The 13,498-nt window shown below is 35.5% G+C and overlaps 1 protein-coding gene across 2 annotated transcripts in view; it reads right to left on the reverse strand.

Annotated features, from left to right (window-relative positions):
* Window positions 1–7,602, reverse strand: part of pemt (phosphatidylethanolamine N-methyltransferase) — a 48,421-nt gene extending 40,819 nt beyond the window's left edge. Inside the window, exons 1-2 of one of the 2 annotated variants that reach the window (XM_043231021.1) lie at window positions 7,371–7,602; window positions 4,301–4,408 (exon numbers count right to left, since the gene is read on the reverse strand). In XM_043231021.1, coding sequence (XP_043086956.1) covers window positions 4,301–4,408 — 108 coding nt within the window. In that variant the 5' untranslated portion in view covers window positions 7,371–7,602. The remainder of the gene's footprint in view (window positions 1–4,300; window positions 4,409–7,370) is intronic. The other variant, XM_043231020.1, reaches the window with a different exon arrangement.
* Between the last annotated feature and the right edge of the window lie 5,896 nt (window positions 7,603–13,498).

Below are 13,498 nucleotides of genomic sequence, written 5' to 3' on the forward strand. Positions count from 1 at the left end.
ACCTCTAAAACAGCACTGCGCCGGTTTCATCCTCCGTAATTCCTTTAAAAGGAACCCTAATGTTTGCTTGAGAGCACATGAAGGCCATAACTAAACAAACTGCTCAAAACTTCTTTAAAAGAAACAGACTGTAAGTGGTGCGCACTCATAATGCAGCGTAAAAGCAAGGGAAGTGCTAAAAAGGGACGAAAAAAGTGTTGGTGGTAATGCTTTGGTAAACTCATCTCCCGCTGAAAGCTCATTCAGCGGCGCTCTTAAGCGTGTCTGCAGGACAGAGCGTGTTTGTTTGTGCATGAATTCATCTGGTTACCGGCAAACAAAAAGCCCAATTTGCAAAACCTGCATCCATTAAAAGCTCCCTGCTGAACTGCCTCAGAACTCCACTCTAAACCTTAACAGATAGAAGAAAAGTTCACCGAGTTCAGTGCAAGCTAAAGTCAAGAGTCTGCGACATAATTACCACAAAACGATAAATGAATGAATAGAAACAAGTTGTAATAATTGGGATTTAAAAGCAAGATAATTAGCTGAGCAATCAGTCTAAAATATATTTTGCATACAAAATATACATTTGCAAAAGGTTTCTTGTTTGCAATTCTATAAATTAAACAAGAAACTGCATTTTTATGCAAGCAGTATTTATAAAGGGATTGTTAAGGGGTTCATTTTTAGTATTGTTTAAATCAGAGGTTTTAAAAAACAGCTCAGAAATTGCAATACATTTAATTAAATGTATTATTTTGAAAGAAAACTCACTGAAAATCATTCTTACTAAACATTAATGTATTATTAACTTGATTTTAGACTTCTGCTTTTGTAAATGTTTAGATTAACCCTTTTACAACACAATTTCTTTATAATTATATGTATATAATTACATATAATTTAACTGGCAAACTGAGATCATATATATATATATATATATATATATATATATATATATATATATATATATATATATATATATATATATACACACACACACATATACATACATGCACATACATACATACATACATACACACACACACACACACACACACACACACCCCTTTTGCAAATTTTTAACACACAGAACATAGTCGTGCTTTAAAGCAGTTTCAGCTCAAGACTGTCATGGCGCACGCTCAAACCCGGTATCATTTTATAAATATTACCGTTTTTGCGTTTTGGAATGTAGTTTTAAGAGGTTTTCAGCCAAGAATGTACTTGGTTATAGTTCAAATATGCATCAACGTTTTGGGAGATGCAAGGCGTCAGTGGCTGTTCTGGCTCCTACGTCTCTGTTGGGCTAAACTTTCCCATTAATTTTGGGAAAATGTAAGGTGCAGTCTTTGGTCTCAGTAATCTATTATTTGTTCTAGAGAAGATAGTTTTGTCAAAATCTGTTTATGTTTATGTAAGTTCAATGCTGTATATCAGAGCGCTGCCTTTGTACTTTTGACTGAATCGCCTAGCAACTTTTACAATGGCTGTTATTATTAAATATTATGCAGGTAATCACACTCGGCCAGTCCATCTCTCTCTCATAATACAGTAATAGAATAACACAACACATTTATTAACAAATTTAGAAATGGTGTTTCACCGAAATGCTCATTTAGTAAATTAAAACATTAAACCCTTACTCACTTATTTTGCGACTGTAAATATTATGACTTTTGGAAGCAGGTATCCATTTTGGTTTTTGATATATTTTATAAAAGAATTAAAACAAGTCTATGATCCTTGAAAAAGGTGATGATGATGATTCTTGGGAGGTTTATTTTATTTTATGAAGCACAGATAACATCAATTACTGTTAATAGATCTTAATATATTTTATCACTCATCGGTTTCAATCGCTAGAAGCAAGAAATGTATTTGAACACATATATATTAAAAAATGTTATTTGTAAAATGTAAATGTTTTACTATTCACGATGTGTATTTACGTTACAGTACACATTTCCAATTGTAATGAGTTTTTTTTTGTTTGTTTTTGTCTGCGTTTCATCTGTAGTTAAGTATTTGCCATGTTTGTTTTGGAAAGTAATAATAAAAATAAAAAAAGGAAAATATTCACTGCAGAAGAAAGTAGTTTTGCACAAAAGAGAGATGAAAAAACAACATGCCTAATTAATTTAAATGATGAAATTTAATAATCAATTAAAGGCTTAACAAAAATTTGTCAATTTTTATTGTTACCAAATTTATTTTTACAATAGCCTTTTGAATTTTTCTTTTCAGAAATTCTGTGTTGTAATTTTTTTTTAAATTTAATTTAAAAGAAAATCTAACTTTAAATGACTTCTATTGTGTTCTGGACCTACAGAGAAAATAAAATTCGATTACTGACTGAATATTCCTTTGAAAGTTTCCACTTGTTCCAGCTTCTACCGTGAGAAGATAACTAGGTCGTGCTAACCAGCCCAAACCTGACCCCTTGTCCTACATCAATCACGACCAGATTTCAGATCAGATTTTGAGAACAGCGGCAGGACCCTCCAGGCCGTCTGACAACAAAACAACAGGAAGTGAGCTCGTCGGTAAAGCCGGCCCACCTGGGAACGGGACAAAGACGCCACACGGAGAGACTGATTCTCATCAGCAGCAGCTTAAAGATCAGTCGAGTCCCATGTTCCAGCAAGACAATAGCTTCCAGATCCGAATTATCCCCATTCACATCCCAGCTCAGCGTGAAGGATGAAGAAACTCACTTCACGCATACAGTGAAGCGGAGGAAGGGATCATCTCAGAGATACGATGTGCTAATGCAACGTGATGCGAATATCCCCAAGAAATAGCTTAGAGTGAATAGAAGAGTGAATTATGAAAAAATGAAATTTGCAAAAACATGCTCTAATGTAGTAAGATGGACTACTCTGGGTTAACACTACAAACATCATACAGAATCAATTTGAAAATGATTTGATTAAACAACTGGTAAAACTTTATAATAAAAGGACCCACTGGTTTAATGCGTTACCTTACAATAACTAATAATGAGGGATACATTTGTTGTTATTTCAGGTTAGTTAATAAAAACACAGTTCATTATTAGTTCATATTGGCTCAGGTCAATTGAATAACATGATGCCCCTTTCTTTCAAACTGGTTAATCATTTACATAAACTAATAAAGAGCGATATAAATATTCATAAAAACGCATGGTAGTTCACAGCATGTTGACAGATACAATGTAAAAATGTATTAGCTAATGATTAGCGCCAAGATTATCAAATGCTGTAAAAGTACTGTTTATTTTGGTTTTGTGTTTGTTAGTGTGCAATACGTGTCCGCTTATGAAATAGCTAGTATATTTCACAACTAATGGCTTTTTACTCAGGAAAAAAAACTGCAGAATCATTTAATTTACAAATGCATTCACAAAAACATTTCTATACCGTAATATTAACAAAAAAACAAAACTATATTGTAATCAATAATAGTAACTTTATGCTAACAAAATGAAACCTTTTAGTGTGTTAACAATATATGGTTAACTGAATTGAACTAAAATTAATAAATGCTTTTTTTTTTTCTTCACATGCGGTTAACTTTTGTATTTGTTAAAAATTAATAAAATATCATTTTTTTTAAAAAAAAGTTATTTTTCTCTCTCATCTGGAAAAACTTTCCAAAACCTGTTGATGACTCATCCCGCACTAGATGTGCAGCCAATCAAATGCTCCGTAAAATGAGAAAGCCCCTCCCACCCACGATCCCCCCAAAAAGTGTAAGTGTAACCCGAACTCATGTCGTTTCAGAAGAAAATGCATTAAAACACAGGAAAGAAATCTGCATATCAAATGATTTCACGCGGTCCTTCCTGTGCAGAACTGTAAAAGGGACGTGCAAAACTATCAATGTTCTTAATTAACTAGTCCGTCGGTTGTCTGAATGACTATTCGGTGTTAAGTAAGTATAATAAAGCTGTGTCATGTTCGCCGGCCCACCTATCGGAAGCCTTTCTCAGGGATATATGCAAACCCTACGATTACAGCCTGGATCAAATCCGTTTTACACCTTAAAAACAACTCTGTGCTGCGACTGCACTTATTTGCATGATCATAATAATAGGCCGGCGCTTTCCCGTTTCAAACAAGAGCAATCAGCAGGAACATTCAGCGTTCTCGACGGTTTGCAAATGTTTTTAAAATCGAGACTGCGGGAGGACGCGGGTAATGTTTACCGATGTTACGCAAGAAAAGGCCGCTCACGTAACAGCATTACGTGAGCCGACGAGACACACACAGATCAAGGAAGGCTTCATAAACACCAGCCTCAGAGCTGAAGAGACGCAGATGCACTGACTCACCACATTCCAGAAGAACGGGTTGAAGACGATGGCAATAACAGCCACACAAACCCGGGGCTCCGTCAGGTCAATTAACATCCACAGCTCCGCCAACACAGACATGTCCATCTGAGGACAGAAAGAGACGGCTGAGCGCTCATCTGCATGACGTTTCAGGTAAAAACACAGAACACACCTGAGCATGCATGCTCAATAAAAATGTACATATCAGAAAATATTCCAGTCATGTCATTCGAGTAAGGTTAATGGTTCAAAGGAGATTTATTGTGCTTGTGAATGTACAGCATGCAAAGAAAACCGTCGTTCTTCATGACATTTACTCACTATTTTAACCCCATATGATGACTAATAATACTTTATAACCTTGTACAGGAGTCACTGCTGCATTTCTACTATTCCATATACTGTCAGAGAATAACATTTTTAAAAATGTATAAATCTATACGTTTTCATTCAGTTCGTCTGCTGTTTTTGTTCAGACCAATTATATATATATATATATATATATATATATATATATATATATATATATATATATATATATATATATATATATATATATATATATATATATATATTTTTTTATATATACACACACACTCTTATATTATTAGGTACACAAATACTATTATTTTTAATGTGATTAAATCACAATAATTGTTTAAAGCACAAATTTTAATATAGGCCTGATGTAATATAATTTATTCCTGTGATGAAATCTGAATTTTCAGCATCATTACTCTATATTCATTCTAATATACTGACTTACTGCTCAAGAAACATTTCTGATTATCATCAACGTTAAAAACAGTTGTAATGCTTTTTTTAGAACCTATAATACTTTTTTTTTCCATGATTTTTTTAAGAAAAAAAAAAAAAAAAAAAAAACATAATTTGTTCATAACGAAATCTTTATTAAAATTTGTATCAATTTAACACATCATTGCTGAAAAAAATGAATTTATTTAAAAGAACAAATTTAAACCTTTGAAAGTTATTGTTACAGAAAATTTTTATAAAAAAAAAAAAAAAAAAAAAAAAAGCTGTTCTTTATGGTATCATGGGTCATTATGGAAATGTTCTTTAATCTGCATGCTCTCAGTAGATAAGCAGAACTCCCATCAGTGATTTTAAGGGGCCGCAGTCTTTTAGAAAAACAGGCCCTTAGCTGCACTTCAGCACTTTTAATGGGTTTGTGGTCAAATGCCTGAAACAAGGTCTGCCTGCTGCTTAAACAACATTTCCCCTGACTACCGAGAGCTTCGCTCAAAGGCCAAACAGGCAGCGCTTTGTGCAGTTTTCAGAGTCTGCATGTGATAAATCCCCAAATCGCACGGGTTTCTATTGAGATGACTGGATTTTGCCCAGAAAAATTCACTGAACTGCTTTAATAAGCGCATCTCGGAAGCATCTTTAATTACGTTTACAATGCACTCAGCAACTTTTTACAGGCCGCAGAGCTTATTTTCAGCAATGCAAACTTCCAGGCACGCTTACGTCATCACTGCAGCACATTATACCCATCCCTTTCCCATTCCCAAAACAATTTTGTGACATTTAGTGGCATATAAACTAAATACGTTGCAGTTGCCTTTAAAGCTGAACTTCAACGACAGAGTTCAATCACAGCCAAACATCCGATCGCGTCAAGATCAACACAACAAGCTGTTTCTGATGCGGTCACGCCGCCGTTCCGATAAACGCGGTTTGTTCAGATCAATCAGACACACATGCGTTTCTGCAGAACACTTTGTTTAGTCGCAATCACACCATTTCATCCTCCGGGGGTTCTAGTGTTACGCAACGAACTGTGATTTATTGACGCCACCGGAGTACAACGGGGCGTTAGAAAGAAACAAAGCGGCCTTTAAAACACTTACTGTATGAAGCTCTTTGTTTGTGGGAAGGGGGGCTGGTTTTGCCCTCGGCGCGCTACACTTCATAGTCTCACTAACACACATTCGATAGGTCAGCGTCACAGAAAACACACACTGAATGCCTTTACATGCACAAAAAAAGGGTCATGTTCTGGTTAGGTAAGAATACTACATTAACCTTACTGCCATAACCCGATTAAGCATATTCTGATTTCTTGATCTGGCATAGACCTTCTCCAACTTTATTTAAACGCGCAGGCCTTCAGCGTTATTAGGGGTTTCGGTAAGAAAAATGAATGAACTATCACGGCAAGGCCTGCTGTACATTTGGCAAATTGTCAAACGCTTGTGTTTTAAATATCACGAACGCCTCGATTTATAAAAGTATCCATATTATAATTACGAACGCCATCAGTACTCTGAACTAAAACGTGGACATGAAGATCATTTTCAGAACGGTTACTAACAAAATGTTAAATATTTTCATCACAAATAGAGAGAAGTTTGCCTTTTTAAAATATAAATATTTACAAACCATACTCTATTTAATTCCCGCTTTCTCTACGAGTTTCTTTTTATAGTCTTATTTGCATGTTTTGTAACAAACGATAATAAAATGCATTATATATATTTATTTATATTAAAAAGAACTTCAGCCTTTATACTTTTAAATAAATAATATTTTAAATATATATATTTAATAAATATATTAAAGATATTTGTAAAAAAAAAAAAGATATAAGTATCAATTTAAATAAATATTAATTAAATTATATTTTGTATTATTATTAGTGCTTGGACATAGCAATTATTAATTATAAAGTTATGTATAAATTATAATTATACAGATGAACCTAGGCCATCCACTGTAAATCCAAATTCTCGTGCATTGTGTTAATATTTAATCAAAATGCATTTCAAATATAATTTGGGCAAACTTTCAGTTTACATTAATTAATTTCCTCAACAGTTCCTCATATTGCAGATAATCAGATTGCAGTGACGGTCTATAAACCCGATGGCAGCACGTGCAACATCAGCGCTCACGTGCATTAAAAATCAAAACGCACGTTTGTAAATATTTCCCAGTATGAACAGAGCAAACCAAAAAAAACCCTACGACACAATAACGACGGGGATGAAAGGAGCCCTGGCTTGCACACGCATGAGCAGAAGAGGTTGCTCTTCCTGACCTGACTGTAATCCACGTTATTCAAGCCTCCACAGCAATCCAGCGCGGGATTTGCGTCCAGCAGCGACCCCGTGTTTCAAGCACACTGCCTGCTCTCCTTCAGCAGCATGCCACCAGCATTCACTGCAAACCTTTCACACTTTTATAGCCGTAAATGCTGAGGAACTTGCTAAAGTTAGCAACACGGCGGACATGACAGTTCGCCTTCGACCCGCTTTCGTCGCATGGAACTCTGGGAAATGTAGTTTCTACCGGTCACTAAAACGCTGGACTGACTTTCAACTCCCTTTTCTTTTTTGTTTTGTTTTTATTTTATGACAGATTATCAGTTCACTCGCAAGACAGCACTGAATTAATATTCCTCATGCTGAATTCTGATTGGTCTTTTTCTCTAATTTATTGGCATAACAAATTTTAATTAGGGTGATTGCAGGCACAGTGGGGCATCAGGTAAAGTGGGTCATGTAAGTTTACTTGTACCGTGTTGAAAGGGTATACACAGTTTGAGCTAATTAAATTATGTCTTAAAAGGGACAGTGTTTCTTTAAATAATAAAATAACTTTGGCTGGTGCAATAGGACAGTCATTTCGACTAAAAATAAACAAATATAATTGTGACACAATTTATATCGGAATCCAGCAGTATGTGGCTCCCTGTCCTCCTTTTACAAACCTGCTCACAATCTAACACATGACAGGCTGATTTTATTTGAATAAGTATTGCTGTAATTGCACAAGATTTAAATATTACTACCATGGTTATTATACATGTGCTGTCAAATGATTAATCGCAATTAAAATTGCATCGATAATAAAAGGTTTTGTTTGCATAACGTATGTGTATACTGTGCATAATGCACTCTCAGAAGAAAAAAAAAAAAAAAAAAGGTACAAATGCTATATTGAGGTGCAGCTTTTCAGAAGATACACCTTTGTGCCTTACACATTTAAGCCTAAACAGTGCATATTCATAGTATGTACCAAATTAGTATTTTATCATTTGAATCACCAGCTTTTGTACCCTTTTTTAATAATTTAGAGAGAAACGGCATGTCCAATGAGTAGAAACTGCATGGGATTGATATTAGACTATGAGCATGAAAAGTAAACAATCACCATCTGAAAAAAAAAAAAAATTTAATTGTGGGCAAAATATATTTGAAATGAGGTTCAATTAAATATATTTTGGAAATAAAATATGTTTAGTTTCAACCCTCATGTATCAAAATATATTTCTAAAAGATTTGTGACGCTTAATATTTTAAGTAATATTTAAAATAGTTCCTTGCTTAAGTTTATTCATATATTTTTCACATTATAGACCACAAATCACTTACATCTTCAGATGAAAAAACATTTAAAATGCTTTTAAAATATTCTAAAATTAAAATAATTGTAAGAAAAAAAAAAAAAAAAAAAAAAAAAAAAAAAAAAAAAAAAAAAGTTACATATTTTGAAACATAATTTTAGTTTTTCCATTCATTCAGTATATCCTCAAAGAGTGACCAAACATGTGATTTTTTTTTACTTTTTCACACATTTCTCGTTTTAATATATCAGCTATACAGATGAAGAGATGGCCCGTTATATAGATAACAAGCGTTTATTGTCATGAGCATTGTAAAAACAACAACAATAAAAAAATAAAATATATATATAGACTATGTACATCTCTGTATGTACATACTGACTAATGAATGCATCATCTCCTGATAAGGTCCCACATCCAGACGGTGACTGAACGTCTTACTGCGGTTCTCCACTTAGGCCTACTTTTTCTGTCTTTGCCGTCATATCCAGATCAGGAATACGGCCCGGCTTTGGATTACGGTGCAATAGGATGAAATTAGATTTGAATGTGTCAAAAACGAAAGAGATGACTATTAAAACCTGGCTCTCTTGTGACCTACTTTCTGTCTCCCTGCGAGCGTTTCATTCGTTCCCAGTCGTGTTTAAAGCGTGCTCTCAGTCCTGTCTCCCCTGACCGAGGGTGACCCTTCATGACACCGATGCAATCATTAAAAATTCACATCAAAGACGTGCACGGTGACTTTAAAATGCATTTTTAGGACTTTTGTTGAGTGTCCTTTTCCTTTATTTGGTGTTTTTCCCGTATCGCCAAAAAGGCATTGTTAAGGCATGCTCAAAAATTCTAGGTGTTCCCTTGCAAAGTCTTATATTTTAATTATAAACAGCGAAAGGTGAGAATGGCACACAAAATTACAGGAGATTGCACACACCCTTTGAGTGATAATAAAAGTGGATGCCCCTTGGGAGACGTTTAAGGTCAATCAGATGTTCCACTAATCAGTACATTTGCCTAAAGCAATACGTTCATGCAAAGATTATTCATTTTCTTTGCTTTGCATGCAATTGGTGTACCTCGAGTACCTTTATTGAAGCTCTAAACTCCACATTTCCACAAGCGATCCATATGCGCTCTAACGTTACAACACGTTGCCTGCATGCGATCACGTGCAAAACATGAAATTCATATGGTTTTTCGGTAAGGCGTTGTTAAACAGTAATGAATGCATTGCACATTGGAGCAGCGTAACATGGCGTCACTCTGGAAGAAAACGGGAAAGGACTGCCGATGCGTCCAGATGCACCGAAATCAGTCGTTTGATCTGAGCCGAGCGGTCCGTTCAGAGGCAATCAGTGCAGGCGCTGCTACACATGAAAAGCTCTATTTTGGGGAGCGTTAGCCGGTCCGTGGGGTTCCTCGAGCCGCAGGAGTCCAATAAGAGCCTTTCACTTCCCTTGCTTTGTTGCACGGTGGTTATTCTTGGAGAAAATGTGAAGCGTTGGTTATTAAAATCGGAGAACAGGCACGATTTCGTATTGTAGTCTTTAAGAACCGGCGTTGAATCGAGTCGCCCGGAAAGCGTGGTCCGTCAGGATCAGTTGGTCATGTTGTGAAATAGCTCGTCATTATATATGCTAGTTATGCTATGGTTTGCGTATTAATATTCTTAAAACTAGAACGTAAAAAACCTGCACAACTCAATCCGAGAAACTGAGCCTTTCTTTAAGATTCTCTTCAATCTTTATTTGACCCTCTTTCTCTTCTAATTCTGTTCTTTAAAAGAAACTCCTGTTTAGACTTACATTCTATTCATTTACTAACAGCATGTTTTCTCAAAACCCCACTCTTTTGTCTATTATTTTTGTATTTTTTTTAAAAAAACGCCTCTTACATTAGCTTGCTCTATTCTTTTTCTCTTATTATTTAATAAAAAAAAAGAAACGCTTCCGTTGTCCTCATTTGTATGTCACTTTTTACAAAAGCATCCGTTAAATGACTGAATGCAACACAAACTGATTTTAAGTATTAAATTGGTTTATGTTTTGCTGAACAACGCCTATAAGGAAATGCTCAGATGTCTTATATTCAAGCACACATACAGGGTCGTGCAGACGAGAGCGTACAAACTCACACTGAGTGAACATCACCTTATAATGGTGAGGTAACGACATAATTAGACGACACACACCTGAACATAATGACATGATTAACGGAGGACGGAAAGTAGGTCACACAGAGCATGGGGCATGCAAACAAACACAAAACGGTACAGGGGTGTGGCAAGAATATAATATAATTTTTATATTGTATTTTACATCAGTATAAGAAACAGCAGACTGTAAAAAACGATGAATGAATTTTTTGCTTCATATACAGTATATAACATTTTATATTTATAGCAATATTTATAGCAATAATAATAGCAACAGCCTGAAAAAATAAATAAATAAATAAATAAATATAATATAATATATATATATATATATATATATATATATATATATATATATATATATATATATATATATATATAGATACAGAACATAATTTATAGTATTTTTTAAATGGAGTCTGTCCTGCTCACCAAAGCTGCATTTATCGGATTTAAAATATATTGATCATGACGGTTTTCTATATGAATATATGTTAAAATGTAATTTACTGCTGTCATTATGGCAATTGTTCCCGCTGATAATAATGTTGATCTAGAGCTCAGTGATCAGAAAGCACATCTGCAGTGAGTCCTATAAAGTTGACTCTCATAGTTCGCTTCACGTTTAATTTAAATTCACACTACATCATATGTTTCCAGTTTGAAGGCATGACATAAACTCCTGACTCAAGATAAGAGTTTCTCGGGTGCAGCTGAAAACAGAAAGCCAAAATTAACTTTTGAGGGTCCTGAACAAGACAAGCAAATGCTAACAGATATGTTTCTATCTATTCTTTATTCCAGAAAGTGATAATCTATTACGTCTAGCTCATCGCGTCAGAAAGCCAAATGCTTCTGTACAACTCCATACTGAGCACAGATCAGTGTGCTGTCGTCATACAGTCCCATGCACAGAAATAAATCATTCAAGCCTCTGGAAACCATCGCGAGCGTCTTTCTATCTGCATGTGATGCATGTAAACAGATGTTACTGTGGCTACGTCTGTGGGTGGATTCATTTCAATAGATATAAACCCACTTAACAGGAAACAGAATGTTTTGAAGTTACAAACAAACTTTTTTCCAGCAACATTAGTAGAATGTTCATTCAAAGCTATCTGTGAAACACTACGGATGCGTTTTAATCATAATTAATCATTTGACTTCAATCGTTTTTACATATTAGGGTCACACTTTTATATTAGGTGGCCTTAACTACTATTTACCTAAAATAATTAGTGTGCTCATATTGTATTGCAAAACACTTTTGCTGCCATTGAGGTGGGATACGGGTATGGTTAGGTACAGGTTTGGTGGTATGGGTAGGTTTATGGGTGAGTTAAGTTGTAAGGGATGGGTCAACAGTGTAATTATAAATGCAATTACAGAAATTAAGTGCAGATGTAACTACAAAGGTATATTTACAGTGCAAAAACGTATTTAAACAATAAGTGCATTGTATCAAATGACTCATTTAAGTGCATAGTTAAGGCCAACTAATATAAAGCAGGACCCATATTAGAAGATGTTTTGGTTAGCTGGGAGTTTACCCTGCATAATTTTTCCCATGGCTGGTGGAGTCACACTTGTTTTGAAATGCCTTGCACATAAACATTTACAAGCTGTTGTGCTATTTTTGTCCATTGCCTGGAAGTAAAAAATGCAATAAGAGGAATACTGTTGTGTTATATAAAGAGCAGACCAGTAAAGTGACACACACACACACACACACACACAAAACTGTCAGCATCATTAGGACACAAATAAACAATCATCAGTAGAACAACTATTCCTTTATGGCATGTTAAAAAAACGTGCCATAAAACAATACGGTTCAATTAACCCTCCAGGGAAACTTTTTTTGTGTGTTTGCTTCACTTGGAATTGCGTGAAAGGATCGCCGAGTTCAATCCTTTCGGACTGGAATATTTCTCTGCACGGATCAATTACTTCCCACTGGTCGGTCAGTTGAGATCCGGCTCTCTAACATGCGGCTGTTAATATTGTGATGCAACTGGCACAGTGTGTGTTGCTATCAGCTGAATATACAGAGTAAGATGAGCTGTGTCACATAGAAGCAGAGTGTGTTTCTGAGCCGTGTGTGAATCATCAACCACGAGCTTAAATGAGGTACGAGTTGATCCCAAACTCTTATTATCTCGCTGTCTGCGGGAGTCGCCTATAATGTGTCTGATTCTCGGTTTATACAGACTTTAGGCTTCGTAGCTGTAATTTTGCAGAAGGTAAAGGTACAGGTGTGACAGGACTATAAAGACAGATGAGACATGACGGAGAATAGGTATTATTCTGGTCGTGGAAAAGTGGAGTACTTGCCCTTTTAAGCTATTAAAAAAAGCGCCTTCTGTAAAATTATATATTTGGGGGGAACTGAGGTCCAAAACACTAACGACAGTCCAGTGGAGGTAGACAGGGGGAGGTATGGTGGGCCAGGCTCGTTTAGTGGAAGAAGGCCTGGACACAGAGAAAGCCATGATGGTTTGGAGCAGGCGTGATGAACCAGTGAGTCTCCAGACTAACAGGAACCCCAGTTAGTGACCAGGGCAGAGCCAGAAGCTCACAGTTACCACCTGAAATGGACACCACTGCACCAGGAGAATCTCCAGCAGAAGTTGTTACCTCGAGAGGAACTGAAGAGGTCTTCCTGGAA

The sequence above is a fragment of the Puntigrus tetrazona genome, unplaced genomic scaffold, assembly GCF_018831695.1.
Source record: "Puntigrus tetrazona isolate hp1 unplaced genomic scaffold, ASM1883169v1 S000000270, whole genome shotgun sequence".
Classification (NCBI taxonomy): Eukaryota; Metazoa; Chordata; class Actinopteri; order Cypriniformes; family Cyprinidae; genus Puntigrus; species Puntigrus tetrazona.